The sequence below is a fragment of the Cyanistes caeruleus genome, chromosome 11 (genome assembly GCF_971803275.1).
Source record: "Cyanistes caeruleus chromosome 11, bCyaCae1.hap1.1, whole genome shotgun sequence".
Taxonomy (NCBI): domain Eukaryota; kingdom Metazoa; phylum Chordata; class Aves; order Passeriformes; family Paridae; genus Cyanistes; species Cyanistes caeruleus.
This window is the reverse complement of record NC_141711.1, coordinates 17,239,557-17,261,867: the sequence shown is the minus strand read 5'-3', so window position 1 is coordinate 17,261,867 and position 22,311 is coordinate 17,239,557. Positions and strand designations below refer to the sequence as shown.

The following is a 22,311-nucleotide window of genomic DNA, read 5'->3' as shown; positions in this document are numbered from 1 at the left end:
GTCTCTCAGTCTGTCTTCATTAGTTAGGTGTAGATTCAGACACACATTGAGATCCTTCAATCAGCTTAGAGGATTTAAGATTTTCTGTCAGGCCCTTGCTTATTGTCTCAGCTTTTATTAAGGAAGAAGTAAAGACAGCCTGGGGGGTCTGCAAAGACACAGCTCCCTCTTCATGAAAATGGCATTGCATCTTCCTGCAATGAAAAGTAGCACTTGAAAATTGTAGGAGCTGTTAAAGAGTGACTGTGGCTGCCTGGTATCAAGAAGATTTAGGATTTTTAATTGGAAAAGAAGTGTCTTGAGAATGGACATCATCTGCTGCTTTTCAATAAGATTTAAATCTGTGTAAGATTAATAATTAGATTGCCTTTAATATTGTTATTTACATTAAAATTTTCCATATAAACTTACCTGTCATAATAACTAAAGAACAAATGCTGTATATTCTGCTGAAAGTTCAAACTAGGATGGCAAATGATTGCAGACATACACAGTTCAGGTAGTTTCTGTGTGAGTGCAAACACTGCTGTGTCCTCAGGGATCCATTATTGACTGTTTTTATGGGAATAGTTCATCCAAGAGCACAGAGCAAGCTGCCAATCTCTGCAAGTCATGTTATGCCTGTCCATCCCACGGCCAGTTGCTGGAATGAGTTGTACAGTGGGAATGTTTTGGTCTGTTAAGATGCTTCAATGTGGAATTGTGTCCTTTGAGAAGAGGCAGACTAAAGAGCAGTGACTAATAATTAGAATAACTTTTTATTATTTTATATCTTGGGGCAAACTACCACAGTTGGTTTGTATCTTGAGCAAGAGCCATAGGATGTGAGAAATGGCTGTGAAGGCTGGAGCCTCTGGCATGGATTCTTTAACTCTTATAACAAGAGCTGTTAGTCGGTGTACAATAATACTGTTGTTGTTTTCCTTTTTATCAATTCTCCTTTCTGTAGGAGGTAATGGAGGGAGGAAAAACATTCACTACTGTGCCCCTGCTCTAAACCTCAGAGGAGGTCAAATTAATGTATAAGTTGCCATAAGAGAATCTGTGATGCTGAGAAGAGCTTTTAGATTTTCATCTTTTGTCTGAAAGGCCACTTAAATACATGGAGAACGGTGAAACAGGAGGAATAACTTGTGTTTCTCAAAAGCCTTCAAGGTGCCTGCAGTGTAATATCTTTGTCATCAAAGAAAGCCAGTAGGCTGAAGGAATAGGAGGATATCTTGAAAATAAAAATCATTAGGCCAATTTAAGAAGTATAGAAAGTATAAGGTGTACAGAGTATAGAAAGAAGAGTTGAAATAATTGTTTATGGTCACAACCTACAGAGACCTTGAAACTCAGTTCTGTATCATACCTTTTAGAAATGGAACCTTATCTGCATAATGGGCAGACCAAGCAGGACAAGAGCAGGAACAGCCTTCTCTGAGGCAGTGGATGGCAGGTGTAGCCTGGCTTAGCAGGGCAGAGGGAATCATGTGTTCAGGCAGGCACTGATAATTTCCCGTGCTGCTGGAATTACTCCCGACCTTTCGGAGCGCGCTCAGGAGCTCGGGCAGGTGAGCGAGTCCAACCCGCTGCTGGGAGCAGGGCAAGGCTGAGGCCACAGCAGGGCCTTGTCCTGCTGCTTTTGAAAGGCAACCACAGAGGCAACTCCTCTTGGCTGCCCACATCTCATTATTTGCTTTACTTTCTATTCCTTTATTCCCTTTGCTCCCCTTTCACCCTCACAAGTTCTTCTCTCAGCCACTTCAAAATATGCAGTCTGCCAAGGTTTACAGCTTCCCTACTGATGCTGTTTTGCACACTTTATAACTTTATTTAATAGTTACAATCTGGCTGACCTATCATTATTTCATTGAGCATCAAAGGAAAGCAGATACTCCCCATCCTCCCTTTTTAACTCTGCAATATTCTACTTTTGCATGTTACAGCCTGATTAGGAGCACCACAGGCCACCTGCATATACAGAATTTTCCTTATCTCTGTCCTGAAACCCTTTGTGGTATCTCCCTTGTGGTGCCACAGGTGAGCAGTAGCCACATGCAGACCTCTTATAATTTAATATGCTTGCAAAATATCCATTTCCTTGGGGAACCCCAAACCACTGTACTTGTTACCATCTCACCTGGCACCAGGAGTACATTCTATAGCTTTAAATGTTCTACAATCATCCTTATTTTTAACAGTTTTCTCTCACATTATATCATTATTAAATATTTAACTTACGCCTCCTGGCTTGCTGTGTTATTTACAGAAGGGCTGTGTTGAAGTTGGATCTGTTATTTAATTAAAACACTGATCAAAATATTATTTCCATGAGTCAAAAAAACACACCCATGTTCAAGAATGTGAGGTTATTTCTGCTCTGTTCAGGAATTAGAAGGGAAAAAGACAATACTGAAAATTACAGCAGCAGTTTTTTTAACCTTCCAATGAAATATAAGAACAGAATGACTTTTAAATTGCTTTACTCTTAGTTGTCACGATGAGTCCGTGTAGTTGCTGGCTGGTTTTGATCAGAGACAAAGATGGAATCCTAAACTTTGCAATTATCCATGTGGTTTGCTTTTTTTAAAATCAAACACACAAGTTTATAGTTATTGGAAAAAAGTAGCAATGGGGAAAAAAAAATTTATGACTGTTAAAGTCAGCACAGAACATGAGATGGAGAATTTGGGATTGGCAGTACACTGCATTTCTGAAACCTGTACCAGTTACTGCATTCCTTCTGTAATCAGTGGTCATGGATATACTTATGGAAAAAAATATAGGACAAGACAAAATACTGCTGGTAAACCTTGAGATATTAAACACAGATTTTCATCACGTAGTTAAAAACATTAACAGTACATTGCAAAAAGCATGGAGTACGTCGTTAGGTGGGAATAAACCTAAATTTGCAATGGGGGATGTGTGTGGCTGGGATCTATTTACATTTTAAAAAACTTCATTTTCAACTGTAACTGCATCTCAATTCCAGTTCTTTACTGCAGTGAACAGAATATTAATATTCATTAGTATAACTTTCTGAGGACACTAATTATTGCCACAACCCATTGCCTCTTGTTTAGGTTTCTGTTCAATCCCACAGCATCAGTTTTAATTTGTGGTGTGTTTTTCTCAAATTGTATCTAAAATGGCAGTGACCAGACAGAGTAATTTTGAGTAATTTGTAAAGCCTTTCTTCAGAGCTACCTGAAATTTAAGCTTCTACATATTGCCTCTATGTGCATCAGTGAAGAAATTTAGTGGAATTTTTGTTATAACATTACCTAGAGCTGTTCACTTTGGTGTTTCAAAGAAAGTTGCTCATCTTGAAAAAACACAGCTTTAAAACCCTGGCCATTGTAAGGATTTGTGGAAGATTTCCCCTGTCCTCCTCCCTTTCTGTCAAATAATACCACTTCTTTTTTGAGGTTCAGATCATGACACTTCCCTGTGTAATGGGGAGTTGTATTTCAGCTATTTGCTGAGTCATGACTTTCCAAAATACTCAACTCAGCACATCTTCTGTGTGTCTGAAACAGCACAGAAAGCTCAGCTTGGGGCTTGGTTTCTCTCCTGTGCCAGTATTGAGCATTCTTACTCATCAATAAAACTTGGAGGTTTCCAGCTTTTTTTCTAAAATAATTGTGTTTTGCAGCAGTTGTTCAGTTTCCAGCATGAGCCATAACCCTCCTGTAGATTTTCATTGGTGTCATCACTTCTCATACCCAGTTCAATTTCTTCAAAAGGCAGTTACATCCCACCAGAGCAAAGGGACAGCATTTCTCTTAAATAAGGATTAGGCTATAATGAACAGATAGAAAATTCTGTGTTTTAAATAACTATACCTAGAAATATATCATTTATATATAGGAAATACTGAAAAAAATTGAATATAGAAAATTCTGCATTTTAAATATATTAATTATAGAAAATAAGAGTATGTAATTATTTTAATGGCCTTTCTCTATTTGTTTGCCCTTTTCATCTGGTTTCCATTCTTTTCATCATGCTTGGTTGCACTTTCCATTTCCATATAAAACGCTATGTACTTCTCTAAAAAGTGAATGCATCTGTTTTTTTAAGCTTCTCTTGTGCACTGTTGTCATCTCAGACTGTATCAGAACTGACATGTGAAAATTCAACTTGATCTTACAGATAAAACCAGTGGTTTAAGATGCCAGCAGGGAGACAGGGCTGGGTTCCTGTGACTTGCTGCTGATATCCCTGTTGTTTGGGGCTTCAGATGTTTTTCCTTTGGTTTTAAACTCAAGCAGGAATTAGTAACAGGATGCCTCTCCACTGAGAGACTGTCTCAGAAAGGAGATGTAAACTGAGGACACAAATATTTTGAAGCATTTTAGTCAAAACGAAGGATTTGTTGGCAGCTGGGACAAGAAGACACTTTGAGGACAATAACAAAGGTTTCTTGTGGTTTCCTTTTAGATTTGAAAATTAGTTGTCTTTGCCTGTTGATTCATGTTTTTCCCATTACAAACAGTAGCATCAAATGATTTGTTTGGGTGAATTAGTGGACAATGGCAAAAATTATTTGTAGAGCAGTTCTGCAGCTACCAGTGAGAGTCTGAAGGGGCAGAATGGCCAGATGTGTGTGTGTATGTACAGGAATCTCATTTTTAAATGTAACTGTTAATACCATATTGGTATTTTTGATTATCACCTTTCCAGAGATTTATAATTCCACAGTGCACAAAATTCAGAATTGACTACAAGTTCAGAACACCCATAAAGTGATTAATTACGTTTGCTTTAAGAACTGACTGGCATTTATGGCCAAACTTTGGCAACTCCAAACAAACAGGAGCTGTCTGTCTCCTGATACTCCAGCACAGTTCCCCCTGTGTCATCTTCCAGGAGGGAAATGTTAAAAACAAAGACCTCTGAACAGGTTATGTTTTTCTGGATGGCTCTGTGTATGGTTTAGAAGCATGTCTTGTTGAAGGAGAACATTGGCGTGGTTTGGGTTTTTCCCAGGATCAGACAGACTTTGCCAATTTACATTTTTATTATGATTTCTCTCTGTTCTTCACATTAAATGCTGTGTGTTCCCTTTCCTTTGGGAACTGGTGGAATCATCAAATGACTGGAGAACAAGAAGAGTTATTTCTGAAACACTGAGTTTTGTTTTCATGATACAAGATGAGAAGTTTGGGGCTGGGGACAGAGATGGATTCCTTTGTAATTCCTGTTGTGCCAGCACATCCCATGTGCTTGACAATCCCAGCTTCCCTCTTGGACTATCCCTGTGGAAATGCTTGCACAGGCTTTGATATCAATGACCCCTGTGGGTCCCTTCCAACTTCAGATATTCTATTTTTCTATTATTTATTTGCTACTTTTTCTGTATTTCATGGCCTTTACTTCTATTACACAACATTAATTGTCCAAGGTGGGATAAAACTGATTTTGTTTCAGCAAGTTGGGACATTTTATAAGGTTCATTCACTGCGAGTATTTTAGTAACTGAGTGTTATGGTATTTTTGTCTCATGGGAAGTAGCAAGAAAGATCCTGTGAGTTAATCAGGACTGAACAGTTAGACAATAATTCTGAATTCATAGGGGTATGCTAGAGATCAGAAATGTGATTTTGGAGGTCTAGGAGCTGTACAGCTACAATTGGAATTATTTTAAGAGTTTCTAGGAGGCACAAGTATGTGCATAGTCTAGACAGTGCTACTTCTGCACTGGCAGGGGCAGCTGCAAGAAATGCAGGAGCTGAATCCAAAACAGGGAGGGGGAAAAAATAGGAAAAGCCAAAGGTGAAGAATATGCTGGAGACCTCAGATGTTAGAGCTCAGTGTGTTTGGGAAGAGTCATCCAGAGGTCTTTCTATGGTGGAAAAATTAATATTGAAGTAATCCAGAACTCCATTTTAAATAACATTATGGTGCTTGCCTGTCTCCTCGAGTTTTTGCATGAGATTGTCTTTGATTCCTGCTGTGGGACTCAGCCTGGGTTTGGGAATGGAAGCCTGAGTGTTACAGCCTCATCTTTTTATATGAGCTGGGGGTAACGCCACATTTAAATTCTGGGAATGGAAATCTTCCTTTTGTCTGTTGCTTTAATTTCCTTTTTCTTGATGAATTTTTACACGAGAGGGTTGAGGGCTCCTTCCTCAGACCTGTCTGTGTGAAAGGCTGGGAAGGGTTGGTGCTCCAGGATCCAGGCTGCAGCGAGCATTATTCCACAGCTTTGAGGACAAATCTCCTGCTTAGTACACAAAGAAAACTTTAAACATTCACCATGTTTGCACACAGGAATGTTTGGGTCACTTTTCTTCTTTCAAGCTTTAAAAACACAAGAGAACTAAACCGATTGCTTGGGAAACCGAAGGAAAAAGAGAAAACTTTAGTATTAACTACTTTGCTTTAAACTGGGCTTCTACCAGAACTAAACATATTGTTACCAAGAGTTTTGAAATGTTTCTGCAAGGCCAGCAACTAAAACTGAAATTATGAAATGCCTCAAGTTTGCATTGAAAGTGAATGAATTGCACTGGCAGCTGCTGTTGGTATTAGCAGTGCTCTTTGTGTTGTTGCAGTACCTAAGCAATAAAACAAATATTTATCCACACGCATCACACAACATTCCTGGGCAGTGCAACTTTGGCCTTTATAAACCAAATAAAGTAGAGCATAAGGAGATGTTTTTGCCTGGCAGCTGCCTGTGATTTCTCCTTCTGGATACACTAAAGAATTCTCCTTGCTGCCCTGAATTCTTTTCTACTCACCAGTACACAGATATTTGACTCAAAATCCAACTTGTTGTGAGAGATTTGGTCAAAAGTATAGCACAGTTTGCACACATATAGTGCTACAGGTTTTCAGTGTTCCTTATTTTTGCTTCTATTTTGGTTTTTTGGGGAGGTTTTGCAGCTTTCTTGTGGAAGTCGTTGAGTAGATCAGAGTTTGAGGATAGTTGACCAATTTTGCAAGCCTGTTATTTGCCAGTAGATTGCCACTTTACACTCTCACACATACAATAATTATAAATTGGTGAATCTCTTCTTGCAGATGTTTGTGTCTTCTCAAGAATATTTACTGTGTCCTTCTTGTTTGCACTAAGGATGCATTTGGAAATCTGAAATGTTTTGTTGACAGCCAGATCTAAAGGGCTGTATTTGGGCATGACATGAAAAGAATTCCATGGGTTTAAAGCTTTCAAGGGCTTTTCAGCTGGACCCATTCCTGCTCCTGTTGATAGCAACAGGCACTTCAGCACTGCATGTTAATATTTATTTTCACATGAGCAGCTGATAATTGGAAATAACCAGACAAATGAAAGCTACTGGGTGGCAAATTTCTGTGGAGCCTGTCCAAAATGTCATGCTTTGTAGAACCATTAAAAGAGGATGGGTGTCTTGAGGGAAAGATTTCAGTGTGTCTACAGTGTGTGTTTTATAGAAAATACAGGTCTACAGGTAAAGCTTCACTTTTTATCTAATGCAGGTGTTAAACTTTTTATAAAGCTCAATAGAAGGAAGAATAGGAAAAATATAGGAAGAATAATAGAAATACTGCAGAGGTTTTTGTGAAAGGAGGATGCACATGGACATACCTGTGTATGTTTAAGGAAAAATCTGATTCTTCTGGAGGCTAGGTGAGTGATTCTTGTACACATGCAGGAGTTGTGCTGTGGACTTGGCAATTTGTCACTGATACCAGATCTGGGTGGAGCTAAAACTGGAGCACAGCTTTGTTTGAGTGCAAGTCCCACAGGAGGTTTTTGGGTTGTTTTGTGCCAGCCCAGGTTCCTCCTTTGTGACTGGTGTGCAGTGAAGGTCAGGGCACAGCTGCTCTTTAGGACACCAGCAGGACAGCACAGGGAGATTTTGGCCGAACCCCGTCTGCTGTGGGACAGTTTGCTCTAAGTGATTGACCTCTCTATCAGTTTATAACTCTTGGTGAGAAATGAAAATGGTATTTTGGATGGTCCAGGTGGATCTATGGATATACCTGTCTTTTCCAAGTAAGATAAATTTGCACGCATTGAAGCAAATAAGTCTTCAGACCTTTGAGAAAGATTTAAAAACCACAGCAATAAATGATGAACATAAGCTGAGTACCTTGTCTAAAAACTTTTTTTAATCACACCCTTTTAAAAGTAAATGCCTAACCTTGAGCTAATTTAGATGAACTAGATGCTCTTCATTGTGTCCTATGGTTTATTTTTAAAATTAATCTGCCTACTTAGGAAAAAACTAACACAGCATTAGAGCCAAGTCATTAACTAAATTCAGATGCTTTTATTTAGATGATGTTTAAATTGTACTGTCTGGATGAGCTTGATAATGTAAACTGTACAAAAGCAAGTTGGGCCACATTTGATGATTAATTTTTCTGGGGTATTTCAAATCCAAATTCTTTATGCAATTCTGGATCCTTTTCTTAAGACATCAAAAAGGCTTAGAGAGAATCTTGCAGCAACTTCTATACAGAAAAAAATAAAGATCTATGAGGTCTCTTACTTCTGTTGTAATGGAAGAAAACACAAACTTGGCTTAATTTCTCTCCTAAAAATGCCTTTCCTGCAGTCTGCTTCCTTCAGATTATTAAAAATTTGGCTCACAATTCTTTCTTCCCGAATTGTTGATACTTCATGCTGCTCTGCAATATGACATCTTTTTTCCTTCCATAATTTTTCATCTCTGTATTGTCCTTGGCTGCTCATCATCCCTTGCTAAATTAGACATCTCTGCTGACTTCCACACGGTGCCATTTGTAAAGTTTATCATCAAGAAATATGTAATTATACCTAGCTGCAGAGGGAGGGCAGGGGACTCAAAATACAATAGAATGAGAACTAATATGTCGGTGAAGTTGTGGAGGAAGAAGAGAACTGCTGAGCTCTGCTGGTTTTCTGTGTATTTCCACCAAAATAAATGTCATGGGGCAGTGACAGTGCTCTCCCACAACATCCCAGTGAGTTCCTGTGCCCTGGGCTTGGAGCTGGGCCAGAAGGTGGCTCCACAGCCAACTTAGTGTATTTTAAAACTTGAATAAAATGCTAAAAAAACCCCAAGAATTTTAAGCTAGAAGAATGTGGGGCTTAAAACATTCATGAACTAGTGAAGATCTTTTACCTTGATAATTTTAAAGAGAAGTACTGGAGAGATTTGTCTTTTGCCCAGCAAGAAAAAAGTGAAGAAAAAGTATCTGCAGCCTCTATGTTCCCTGTTTATGATCTACCCCTTCCTGTTCTTCCTGAGGTTTTGTGTTCATTTAATTCTATTTTTCCTCACAAAAATAAACCTCCAGTACGTATTTTAATTTATTCTCAGTCTGCTGTAATTAAGTTGCAGATAAACACATGGTTGCCATATGACAAAGTGATATTGAAAGGAAATGAGACACGGAATTTTGTGTACTCGGGCCTTGGTTATGCTGGGTTGGCTCTTCTGTAGACCTACAGCCTAGATCCAATTAGGAAAATACAAAAATTATGGAAAATTATTGGTCACATTGTGAGCATAGTGACAAACTGAATCATGTAGACTCATGGCTGAGTCACGCACAAAAAATAATAATGTTATGGAAATATGGAAGGAGGAAAATAAGTGAAAATAGAGCCAAAAAAGAGAAGCTGTAATCAAGGGAAGAGAAAAGGAAAGAAAGAACAAAGCAGAGAGATTTCACTGGCAATGAGTAAAGGCCACTGGATTTGGCGCTGGTGGTCAGTGGCTTCAGGTACTTGTGCAGAACATTGACTGATCTGCAAGAGGAAGCTGCAAGATGGAATCTTAGCAAAGGCATCAGTCACAGATCTGGGCCGATAAAAAGGCCTGGTCTGAAACCAGGTGGGCGCAGAGCACTTTTTATCCAGGTAACCAAGCAGCTGTGCCTGTGCTACAGGAGGGAGCCAGACGTGTCCTGAGCGTGGGAGAGATTCTGGTAAATGTTTGCAAGGATTTGCCCTGTCCAGGGTGACATTCAAACTGTTATTTATAAAATCCCAGGATGGCTGGGGTTGGAAGGGATCTTTAAAGATAATCTCATCCCACTATCCTGGGCTGCTCCAAGCCCATCCAGCCTGGCCTTGGGCACTTCAGGGATCCAGGGGCAGCCACAGCTGCTCTGGGCACCTGTGCCAGGGTACCCCCACCCTCACAGGGAACAACTCCCCAATATCCCATCTATCCCTGGTTTCTGTCAGTGGGAAGATACTCCCTGTTTTCCTGTCACTATTTGCCATTGTCAGACTTTCTTATAGGCCCTCAGATCTGCTCCCAAAATTCTCCTTTCCTCTTCTAAAAAGTGAGACTTGAGTGCTGTTGTGTCACGTGCGATTTTAATTTTAAAAGCAGAGGACTGAGCATGGGGGGTGGGCTGGGACTGCCACGGGGATAAAACCACTTTATCATTTTAGAAAAAACCACTTTGTTCTCATGTTCCTCTCGTCCTTGGTTCTGCTGGCGCCGGAGGTTTGGGTGATTGGCATCACAGGGATCACCAGCAGGACTGGTTTGCTTGAGGAACTTTCCCTCATGATGGGAAGGCGGGAGCTGTATTTATTCTGAGACTTAATTACGAGTGGTGAAGCTTCATAAATCCATTCTGAAAATGCAGTGTTTCTATGGGGTGTAATTTAGGTGAAGGGTGAAAATGCATTATTATCTGTTCTTGGTTACAGTTCCTTTAGTTGCACAAAATGAGAAACTTCCACTTTCTAAATGTGCCTTTATTGCCTTAGTGAAATTCATTAAAAAAATTACTGGTGTTATATCAGTGTTGGGATTTGAGGTCTTGGTGCTCCCAACCATGTATGATTTCAGTGGATGATAACGTGGCCTTAGCTGAGCAAACCATACAGAGAAATCACCCAAATCAGAGCCCAAGTGGAGCCTCCTGGGCAGATTTAGAAATTGCTTCTCCCTATAGGAGAGCTCGTGGTGCCATAACTCTTTATTTATGTCCTTCTTCCAGAACAGCAAGTTCAGAATTAGCAGTAAAAGGGACCTGTTCCAGCTGGGAGCAGTGGTGTGTTTTCTTGCTAAGTGGGACAGAAGCAAATTTATCTGTTTTTATCTGGCATCTCCCTTGCCAATTTTGCTTTGCAATTGTAGCTACAGCTCTTAAGCTGAACACATTTATAACATTTTCCTTAGCAGAGATCTCGTGTGCAGAAAATTGCAATGCAGCTTTAAACAGCTGCGGAATAATATATTGTGTTGAGAAATAGCTGCTACAAGTGTATTCCCTGGGATGGCTCCACGTGTGTGTAAAATATGTCATGGGAGCAGGGGAGAGCTGTGCATTCCATCACCACAGTCCCTTTGTGGTTTGAGACTATTCTGTTTGAGACAAAAGTTCCCATAAGATTCCCTGCTTGGACTCCTGAAGGAGCTGGAAAAACGATTTCCGTCTAGGAGTAATAATAGCTTGGACTTTTGGTTTTGATCATAAGCTGACATTTAAAAGTCATCTGAGGAAAGATATTTCTTGATTAAAGTCAGGTTTTGCTTAATGCAGTTGTAGCTGATCCTTCCCATCTGCTATCATGTCTTTGATGGGATCTCTTTCCCTTGCCTTGGGTCTGGTTTACAAGATCCCTCAGGAGTTCCTGACTTTCCCAAGAGACCTTTCAGTGGCTCAGCTCATCCTGCTACTCTGGTTTGCTTGCTCAGCTTTGCTTTTCCTCAAGGAAAAAGTAGCTCACCAGAGAAGATGAGGTGGTAATGTGGTACCCACAGAGCGTTTAGAACTGGGGATCTCTCCATGCTCATCCCTGTGCCTCATTGTTCAGTCACCTGCCACAGGTGGGATTCAGAACCTGTATTTTCTGTGTGGAATATTAGAGGCAAGATTGTGTGACTGCATTTCCCAGAGTTCATTCCTGGAATTGTCAGTGTTTAAGGCTGCTGCTTGATCCTGGGTGTGGTAGTTTTGCTTCCTGCTCCCACTGGGCATTGGTGGAAGGTGGGAATGGTAGCCAGGATCCTCGCACGGATCTGGGCCGGGGCTGCCTCAAGCTGCTGCCAGGACTCGGGTTATAGCAAACAGGGATGTAGGTATTTGTGGTTTTGTGTGTTTTGTGGATAGCTAAAATATGACCTTTCCCGCTGCAAAGCTGGATCTTATCCCAAATCCTGTGAATATCGCACAGGATTGGCTTCTCACAGCGTTCAGGTTGGTTGCCAGAGCCCCGGCACTGAGGGAAGGCACAGAACGGCCCTCGCTGTGTGCAGAACTCCCCGGGGCTCTCTCTCCCAGGTACAGGGAAGCTTTTCCACAGAAAATCATACCCTGGATTTCCTTGAGTTGCCTCTGGCTTCCATAGGACATAAATACCCCACACACAGGATAGTTACAGGGGGGAACGTGTCCGTCACGGCAGCTGCAGAGGAACCCCTGAGACAGCCCTGGGAGCATTTCAGTTTTGGCAATTGTAACTCTTACCTGGTTCCTCTGATGTTTTCTCTGGTGGATTCCAAATGTCTGGGTATGGGCAGATGCAGTGTGACTCAGTGTTTAGCTATGGGATACTCAGATCCCTTGTAAATGAGGGATGCCCCAGCTGAGTTCCAGATAGAAGCTAATCCTGCATTCCCAGTATCTACAGCCTGGAGCTGAAGGCTCGTTCAGTCCTCCCTGGCCTCTGACACCAGGCAAGGAGAGGCTCATAATGGAAATCAGGCATGGGTTATTGAGGAGGAATGCCTGGAAAACTTGTTTTGTTATCAGAGGGGCATAATTCCACAGGGAGTAAAGCTGGAAGAGGATCCCTGCTCTGCCGGATGAGTGACCTTTGATCAGCCACACTTCTAACACTGTAACTGCCCTGCTCAGTGTCCTCCCTTCTGTGTCTGTGTTCCCAGGATAGATCATGGTTGTTATCCTCACAGTAAATACAGTGCTGGATACTGGGTAGAAATTAAAATGAGCAAATTCCATGTGTTTTATGTCATTTGGCATCCTGCACAGCCCCCCTTCAGTTTGTCAGAAATTCCTAAACCAGAGCAAGGTCACATCTGGTAGCAATTTTGCTCTGCCAGATGAGGCGTAATCCCATAAAACCAAACTCATTTTCTCCAGTGCTGCTCAAAGCTGAGCTCTCCTGCTCCTTTTCCATAAGACCTGCCGCTTGTACTGGGAGCTCTGTGGAATGATTCAGGCTGGGAGACTTTTCACACTTTATAAACTGCAAGGTTTGGAACACAGCTTTGTGTCCAGTACACGAGGCAGGACAAGCAGGGCACAGCCCTGGAGTCTGCGGCTCCATTCCATTTCATTTTCCAGCAGCACATCCCTGCTGGATGCTATTCCTTGGTGCTGGGTGTCTGTGCATCCCCTCATCCTCTGGGTAACCTGGCACCTGCAGGATCCACACAGAGCCATGAGTTCTTTCACATGCTTTTAAAATAGCTCTAAAGTTCTGGGGCTTTCACAAGGCACGTCGATCACAGCAGATTGACTAACAAAGTAATGGAGCAACCATCAACCTTTGCACATTGTAGTAACTGAAAATAATTCCCAGAAACATGGAATTTTAATATGAGCCAGTATTTTTATGTTTGATCATGTTGCTGTTGTTCCATATTTTGCTAACATTGGTTATTTTGGTGTCTCATTGCCTTAATTACTCTTTCAAAGCCTTGTGTGGAGCTTGGTGTCCATCTCAAACCAGAGCGTACCAGTGACGTGTCATCACTCACAGAGGCAGGGGTTGACAGGGTGATGTATTATAAGATGTTATTAATCCAGTTAATGAACTTGGTTAAAATAAAAATGTTTTTACAAGGTTTCCTGGGTTTTATATAAGAATCTAAAAAAAAAATAAGCCAACAAGTCAGAATTTCAGAAAGTATTGTTAGTCTTAACTTAGTGCAATCTACTGTAACTGGGGAGCACTGGGTAGGAACCACCTTATCTGCTGTGGTTTTTATGAACCAATTGAACCTTTTTGTTCACAGGCCAAGTATCCTGACATTGTGACCCTTCCAGAAGGACTGCTGGGAGATTTTATCATTCTCAAGAACCCCAAAATTTCTGGGTAAGCCAATAAATGCATTTCTGTATTTACACAGGTGAGGGGTTGCACAGGCCTTCCTCTGAGAAATGTTCCATCTCTCATTTGGGATTTTCAGCAGGGGAAAAAAAAAATCCTTACAGTTAAATGGAAGATGGTGTTACTGTCACTGTCAAAAATTCTGTAAGGGGCATGAAAAATAACTATTTTGTGATGGGATCAAACTGTTCCCTTCTCCTGTTAGACTTTGCTTTGACATGCTTTAATTTATATGGAAATAAGACACAGCTCCCTTCATTATGTTTGTGTGTAGAACTAGCAAACAGACTAACAGATGATGCTGTTTCATTCAGCCAGACTTGCCCTATAAAACTAAATGCTTTATCTTAGGGATGCAGGAATGAATTGTCCTTTGGCTATCCCAGATAGGGAAGAACTTGCTTTATTTTACAGTTTCTCCTCTGGTGCCAAGTCCATTACCCTCATTCCCTCTCCACCACAGTCATGAAACACTGGAATATAAAAGTGATTTCAGTGGCTTGGTAGAAAACAGCCTGCCATAGAAATTTGTTTGCAAAATGCCAGAACAAGCTGTGCACAAATTCACAAAGGATTTGTAAAAATGAAGTGGCAAAAGGCTGATAAATCACATTGGAAAGAAGCTCTTAGAGTCATGATGGGTTGAACACCACTGAAAAAGGGGCCTTGCTCCTCACACTGCAGACCAGCTCTGGATTAGGAAAGCCTTACCTCCAGCAAGGGACTTGAGGGTTGGAGGGAACAAAGGGAGCTGTAAAGCAGCAGCTCTGCTGTGGATGTTGTTCTGGACTCTGCTCCTGCCTCACTGTTCCCTGGGGATGGTGCAGTGATCTCATCCCACTGAAAGCTGTGACTGGCCTTGCACAACCACCAACACTATTCCTGAAGAAGTAATGACAGGAATATCATTATTAGAATAAAGTAGGCTTTATTTCCCTTTTTAAATTAAAAGCAAAGGAATGTAGGCCTTGGACAGATGTCTACCTGCCATCAGTCTAAAAAGGCCCTGAGTAGCAGGGCAGCCCTTATGCCAAGCCCAGCACATCACCATTCATGCAAAAACTTCTGAAACAAGTTTCCTGTTCTCAGCACCTGATCCTGAGAGTAGGTATTACATGAGGGATAGAACCAGGGGACACTCAGTGCTCTCCTTTGCTTTCTTCTCACTTTTACTGCACTGTGCAAATCTGGATGGAGCCAGAACCCTTCCTTGTCTTTGGACTGATGTGTTCCTGAATCCTGAGATGGTTCATTGCATTACATGAGGTGAATGTTGTTGCAGAGTACAAGGTTGAGCCTCATGCCTGCTGCACTTTCTGCTTTGAAGGAAAGCTCAAAGACAGCACCTGGTTAACCTGAACTGCCTTTCCTGTGCACCTTGTACAGGTTTGAATTGGTGATTGTCTGGAAGATCCATCTGGATAAAGAAGGGACCACGACACCTGTCCTGGATCTCCTGCCCAAGGCACCAAAGCAAGGTAACATCAGTCACTTCAGGGACTGTTCCTGAGCTGCCAGGCCCTGGTTTTGGCAAATCTTTTTCCCAATTGAGCAGCAGCTATACTTCACCTCCTGTGTAATCTCCAAGGGCTCACAAACCCTGCAGCTATCCTGCTTTTACCCACCTGCTGTCAGCACTGCTGCAACTCTTGGAAAATAACCTGCACTGCTCTGTTTCTCCTGCAGTCCTGGAGCAGAGGATGAGTGTGGAGAGCATCCCTGGCAGGTTCCGGAGCGCGCTTCGGCTCTTCGGGATTGAGGCAGCCATCGAGAACCTGATCAAAGTGGTGGGCTCAGAAAAATGAATGCCAGCATTACTTACACACCAGGCAGCAATTTCAAAAGTAGTTTTAATTAAGATATTGTGTTACACAGTCTATAATTTTATTGAATATAAACATTAAGTTATTTTCCATTTAGAAACCATACTCATAAAACATGCTATCTGTACAATTATGGCACGTTATATATAAATTGTCATGACATGAAAATAAATACAGCCATTTAAATACAAAAATGCCAAATAAAATAGTTACATGTACAGAGTGATTTCATTATAAATTTATCTTTCTGAATCATCAATGTACCAGAGTGGTTTATCTTCTTAACATTTTCTAGATACCTGGAAATTGTTAAAAGATCATGCACTGTCAAAATCAAGTCCATAAAAATCCATTTCATTTCACAGCTCTGTTAAAGTACAGTGATTTTAAAATGACAAGAGAACAGTAAGAGACTCCTAGAACAAAGAGTTAAATAGTTTACTCATTAAATTAGGGTGGAAGAAGACAATTTGAAGATTTCAAAGACATAACAATGCTAAAAAACCCAAAGGTAACTGTATGAAGTAACTTTGTTCCACAAGGTGAGTGTTGAAACAGCGTTAATCTAACCCAGAGAGGCCCATGACACCCCTGGGAACAGGTGAGTGAGTCACCTCCTGCCCACTGCAGCACCTCCTTTGCATTTCTGACTTCCATGAGGAAATTATGGTAACACATTAGCCAAGCATCACCTTTCACACATTCATCCCTGAAGACACAAAACAAATCAGACCAATGGCTTGCCTCTCCCTTCCTTTCTATCAGATGTGCCATGAGCCCATCTGAGAACTCTGTGTTTCCAGGAGCTCCTGCTCTGCACTAGCACTGCACCCCAACCCAAGCCATGTGACTGGAACTTTTCAGGTGGGGAGTAACAGTTCCTGGAACCAAGAGCCCAAACCCACAGCTCTGGGATCTCATGTGATAAGAGGCCAGAGGAGCTGGAGCCCCCGGCAACACAACTGCCCACTCCATGCAGCACTGGGAAAAAAGGTGGAGAAATCTGAACTAAAGCAACACTATGTTTCTAATCCCATAAATGTAATAATCCAGTGTTTGATCACTGAAATGGTCTCTGACTGTTACGGTAGATTAGGAAAAACTGACAGACCAGAGCCTGGTTTCTGCCAGACTCAACAGCTGAGCAACACCAGAGATTGGGTTTTGATCAATGCAACTCTCTTGTTAGATAAGGCAGGCTCATTTTAAGTTTGGGATCCAGTACACAGGCAAAATTCATTCCTTCTTCTCCACTGACATGGAACTGGTTGGGCTGGTTTTGTGTAACCTTTAGTTCAGTTCATCTTTAGCTCCCTCCTCCTTGCCTGAAAACAAAACTGTTTGCTCAGCACAGACACTGCTGTTTGCATATGAAATATGTGTAAAGTTACAGCATAAAAACCTGGAAACTTCCCAGCTGTGCAGGGTCCTTCCTTCCTCCTCTTTCTAATAGCTGGAGGGTTTCTGGATTTAGAAGTAGCTCTCTCCCTCCAGGTTTTCTTTGGGAAGAAGGGGTTATTCCTGCTGCCAGCTCATTGCACTTTTGTAGTCTCAAATCTCAGGCCCTGCCCCAAAGGGCTCCTGGCACTGGATGCCAACACTGCCAGCTCAGGTCTCTGGCACAGGGGTAGTGGTGGCTCTGTGTTTCACATTTCTTCCTTGAATTGTGCCAAGGTACAGGGGATCATATGTTTGAATTTCAGATAAAGTGGAACAATTCAAAGGTTACACTGAGGTCCCAATATAAATCTGTTTTTAGGAGTTAAGATACATGACCCTGACCACCATTACTGGTAAACACAGGCTGTATCCAGGTAAGAGCTGTTCACTGGGGCTGGAGGAGCATCTCTGCACCATTCAGGGGGTGTTATCCTTGAGGGAAAAGGAGCTGCAGATTTTCTCACTGTACCCTCAGGCTTGGCCATACCCTTCAGTTCCAGCTCAGGATTTTCCCCAAGGATGGCTTTACTGCAGCACCTCCCCAGCCTTCAGCTGCACAGAGCACTGCTCATATGTAGCACTGACACAAGCTCACCCTGGCAACAAGAGTGACCCACTGCAGGAAAGAAAATGGGATTCTGTCACCTGTGCCATTTAAAGCAGAAGAGACTGCTCATGCTAAGCAGTGTGAGGCATCAGTGTAAGAGTGCCAGTGTTTGACACTATCTGAAAGACCTGAAATGATCTGTAAAACTCAGAACATATTCTTATAGCTCAATCTAAATTAGGCAAGAGTGAGCTGTGGTTTCACCTCCAATAGCAGCATATAAGATACAGAAACAATAAAAACCAGCATGGCAGGTGAGTTAAGCACAACTATTATGTAAAACTCAAGGTTGTTTACCTTAACCTTTGCACTTCGTTTCAGAAGCTTTAGGTAGAGACAAGGTGATCACACAACTTCTGGAGGCAGCCTGGTGTTCCTAGTCCATGCATTAGTACTTAAATGTTCTGCAGTGCCAGGGCAGTTCCACAGATCAGCCACTGCATGGTTGTATTTTCAGTGGATTAATGCTAAAGTGTTGTATAGGTTTTGCCAGAGCACTCCCTCCTTTAGTAGGGATGAGGGAGACTCAAAGCACAGGCTCCAAGGCAATTCTCTTGTTAGTAATTAGGCTTTCTAAGTTAGTGCAATATTTCAGGAAACCTTTAAATTCTGTGCTCTTTCAATTCTAAGGAAGCAGACTTTGTATTAATTTGATCTGTCCTCTAGTTCCAAGGTATGGCACATTACCTGTTCTGTCACATTAAATACATTCATTAAGGTTATCTAGCAAACGTGTGGCTTACTGCTATCCCAGGTCTCTGAGAAGGCATTACCCATTAGAAATCATTTCATAAAGCAAAAACATTCACAGCTGAAAAATGCACTGAACACAATATAAAAGAAAAAAGAATCACCATAACTGTATTCCAATAATCTTTCACCTTCTCATCTGTTTGAATAAAAATAACCTTAAGGGAATGGTTACACTTTATGGAGAACTAATGTGCAGTCTTCATTCTCCTTGAAGAGGTTGGACATAACTGGGTCCTCTTTGGCCTGTACATTCTTCAGGTAATAGTTGACTATTTCACCATCAAGTTTGTACTGGTGGGGGATGCCTTCATAGGGCTTCAGGTCCAGGTCCAGCACAGAAACAGAGAAGGTGAATCTGGATTTGGATGTCAGTACCACAGGTCTTTGCTCAGAGCTGGAAAATAAAACCACATTGCACATCTGAGTCATTGAAACCAGTATTTTTAATTTATGTGTCCCTTTACAGAAGTGACTCTAATGTTTATCTTAGAACTTTTGTGGGAGCCCAAGAAAATAAACTGCAGCTAATGTAGCTCTTGGGAAACTATAGCTCCAGCTTTACCAGTCCTGATGGGACCTTGCTGGCATCTCTTCCTTACATTTTCCTTTCAGCTTCCACACAGCTGAAGTCAAACATTACTCCCACTTACTGCATTTAGTAAATCTAAGCTGTTTCTAGGTGGTGCTTACAAAGCAACAGCCTTATTAACCAGCAACAGCAGCAAAGGGACTGCAACTCCTACTTAGGTTCAAGGTAATAAACACTCAGTATTGCTGTCCAGGCATGCTAAGGGATGGAGGAGTTTGAAGTCAGCCATTGCACAAGTGATGTCCATCACTAACACTTCACTGGAGAACTGCAGGACAAATGCAGCAAACAGCATTCTCTAAAAATAAAAGGGCTCTGGTGAAGCAAAGCCCCCTGCAGAAGAACAGATTAGCACTGCTGACACAAGCCAAAAGGGATAATATTGTGGCAGAGCCTCCTGCCTGACAGCCAAAGCTGTCACCTCTTGATTATTGCCTTGGTTTTATTCTAACTAGGCCATTAAAAGCAACTCAGTTTGAAAATCTCTCCTATGAGAACACCAAGGCAGAAAAATTGTTCCTAGTAAAAACCCTCCGAAGTTACTATGAGCACTCAATTCCAAGTTTAAGAAGGGAATAAATATAAAATGTTGATCCTTATGATCAACTTAAAACTCTTCAGAAAGAGACAGTGGTCATAAATATCTTAAATCAGAACTATACTAAAATGCTCACAGCACTTTAACACACACCCCACCCCCCCATCCCACGCTTTTTTTAATTGAATTGCCTGAACAGTACAAACATCCCAATTTCCAAACAATTTGAGCCATTGCAAAGCAGGTACAGGCAGCCCTTACCATTCATCTTGCAGGCAGGGGGAAAGGGCAATCATGATGGAGCAGTCTTTAGCAGTCATTGCTATTCTGTACTGCTGCACCTATACAATAGAAAATAACATATGTTTTCTCTTAGTTTGGTGTTTACCTGAGTAAAGCTTCCTGTTCCTTACAAAAAGCAGCACTGCACTCCCTGTATTGGTATGGTGGCACTTTAAGAGCTGGAAATTCTCTCTGTAACAGAAGGTTGGCAGGAACAGGTGCTTTTGCATCCTGTATAAGAATCATGTTTATTTCCTACAGATCACATTCCTAAAGGCCAAACAGCACCAGTTCCTGCAAATGCTTCATCAGTCTAGAAAGCAAATAAGCAGTTTTATTTTTCTCTCAGGAACTGATGCTAGAAGCTTGTTTTTAACTGTTTCTGCTATAAAGACACACCCTGACACAATGAAGAACTTGAACTGTGCAGAACCCAACAAGCCAGCAGTGTCATCCATCCATTATCCAGCCCTTTCAGTGAGACAGAGGTTAATTAACACTGACAGACCAAACAACCTCAAGAAGTTGAAGTACCTTTGTTAATGCAAATGCCACTGTCCCGTCATCTTCCAGGGAAAGGTCCAGCAGCTTCTCATAAAACGCTTCATTGTAAGGTCCATCTATCTGTAATGTACTTCTAAATAAATGTTAAAAGAAGATTTACAAGACAGCCAAAATATGTTCTGGTTTTCAGTGTGATCTTTCCTCAGCAGCCCAGACACTCTGATTAGAACCCAACAACTCTGATAAATGTATTAACCCACTGCCAACCAACATTAAAACAGTGCCTGTTAGATCACTCAAGATTTGCGAGCTTAGGATCTAGTTGTGTGGGGTTTTATAAACATGAATCATTCTTAATCCACTGCCATCTCTGTATCACTGCAAAGTTATGGGTTTTTTGCCAAAAAATGGGTAAGTTTCAAAATTTGTAGCTGTTTAAAAGAGCTCCAGAAGCCTTACTGAAATACATATATAAGAAATATAATATATTGATATCTTTTTTATATGTACATTATACTATTTTGTATATAAGAAGTATAATCTGGGGGTGAAGGCATATCTGACAGGGCTCCATTTGCTAATGGAGAGTGTCCTGGGCTCCTTCCTTCCCCCTCTGAACAGCTGTGCCCCTGCTGAGAAGCTGAACCCTCCCAGGGGTGTTGGTCCCACACAAATCCCCCACAGATCAAAGAACACATTTTCCAGTGCTTTGTTTCCTGTGTAACTGCACAAGCAGCAGCAGCTCCTGAGTGAAGCCAGAGTGCCCTCATGTGAGCACAGGAGAGGAACAGCACGCCAGTAAAGGCTGCTTGGAACAATTATTATTACACCAATAAGCCTTATTTGAGGAAAAAAACACAGCAGCTTGCATTCATCACTGCATTATTATCCCTGCAGACATTCCCAGCTCTGCAGGTACTGGGGACAGGAGAAACCACCCATTTCTCTGTACCTTTCTGCAAATACACAACCAACAGTAGTAAGACAATGTTTTCCTCTCTTAGCCTAATGTGAACTTTCCATAGTCATTACTTAAAAATTCAGGCCAAAGTGACCAGCATCAGCTGGAGTTCAGTTAGAAATTTGGAATATGCAGTGCCATGAAGGAAGGTTGTACAACATAACAGTGCATTCACACCTCCCTGCAGTCCTGGTTCCTCAGGACTGGAAAGAAAAGCCATCAAATCTTACCTCTCCTCAGGAAATTCCTCCAAGTACTGTTCAACTCTACTGTACAAAGGATAGAGTCCTTCAATATCCAGCATGTCAAGCATCTGAGCCTGAAGGGTTTTATAAAGGAGACAACCCCTCGGTAAACCAGAGGTTTCCAATTTATGTTTACCTAGAAGAAAATGCATTTTAAAATAAGGCAGACACAAGTCTTAGCTTCAATTTGCCATTACATGTGCTTGTTTAAAAGCCCAAATACTTTTTGTCCAGTCACAGGTAGGGGGAAACCTCAAAACACTTCCGTTTCCAAACAGAAGTGCAAGGTGCAGGTAACCTACACATTTAAACAGCTCTTCTTGTTCTGCAGAATAAACACCTGGTATTTAACTCTACAATCTACCTAAAAAAAAAACACCACAGCACACCCACATCTACTACAATCTACTCATTTTGAGTCCACAAGAAAAAAATTCTCATCTGAATTCCAAGTACCACAAATTCACTTTGAACAATATCAACTGCTGACAGAAAGTAATTAAGCATTTAAGCTCTGGGGTCTTTTTTATACAGTATCAAGAACTGTATTTGTTACAA

General features: G+C 41.4%; 2 protein-coding genes across 5 annotated transcripts in view; one reads left to right on the top strand and one right to left on the bottom strand.

The window, feature by feature from the left end:
* Nucleotides 1-16,093, top strand: part of CENPP (centromere protein P) — a 113,462-nt gene extending 97,369 nt beyond the window's left edge. For all 4 annotated transcript variants that reach the window (XM_086845192.1, XM_023935579.2, XM_023935580.2 and 1 more), the window contains 3 exons: nt 13,917-13,996; nt 15,398-15,489; nt 15,698-16,093. In XM_086845192.1, coding sequence (XP_086701318.1) covers nt 13,917-13,996; nt 15,398-15,489; nt 15,698-15,816 — 291 coding nt within the window. In that variant the 3' untranslated portion in view covers nt 15,817-16,093. The remainder of the gene's footprint in view (nt 1-13,916; nt 13,997-15,397; nt 15,490-15,697) is intronic.
* The window catches only part of IPPK (inositol-pentakisphosphate 2-kinase), a 31,386-nt gene continuing 24,918 nt past the window's right edge, over nt 15,844-22,311 (bottom strand). The window contains exons 10-13 of the mRNA XM_086845188.1: nt 21,739-21,889; nt 20,578-20,680; nt 20,023-20,102; nt 15,844-19,028 (exon numbers count right to left, since the gene is read on the bottom strand). Coding sequence (XP_086701314.1) covers nt 18,803-19,028; nt 20,023-20,102; nt 20,578-20,680; nt 21,739-21,889 — 560 coding nt within the window. The 3' untranslated portion in view covers nt 15,844-18,802. The remainder of the gene's footprint in view (nt 19,029-20,022; nt 20,103-20,577; nt 20,681-21,738; nt 21,890-22,311) is intronic.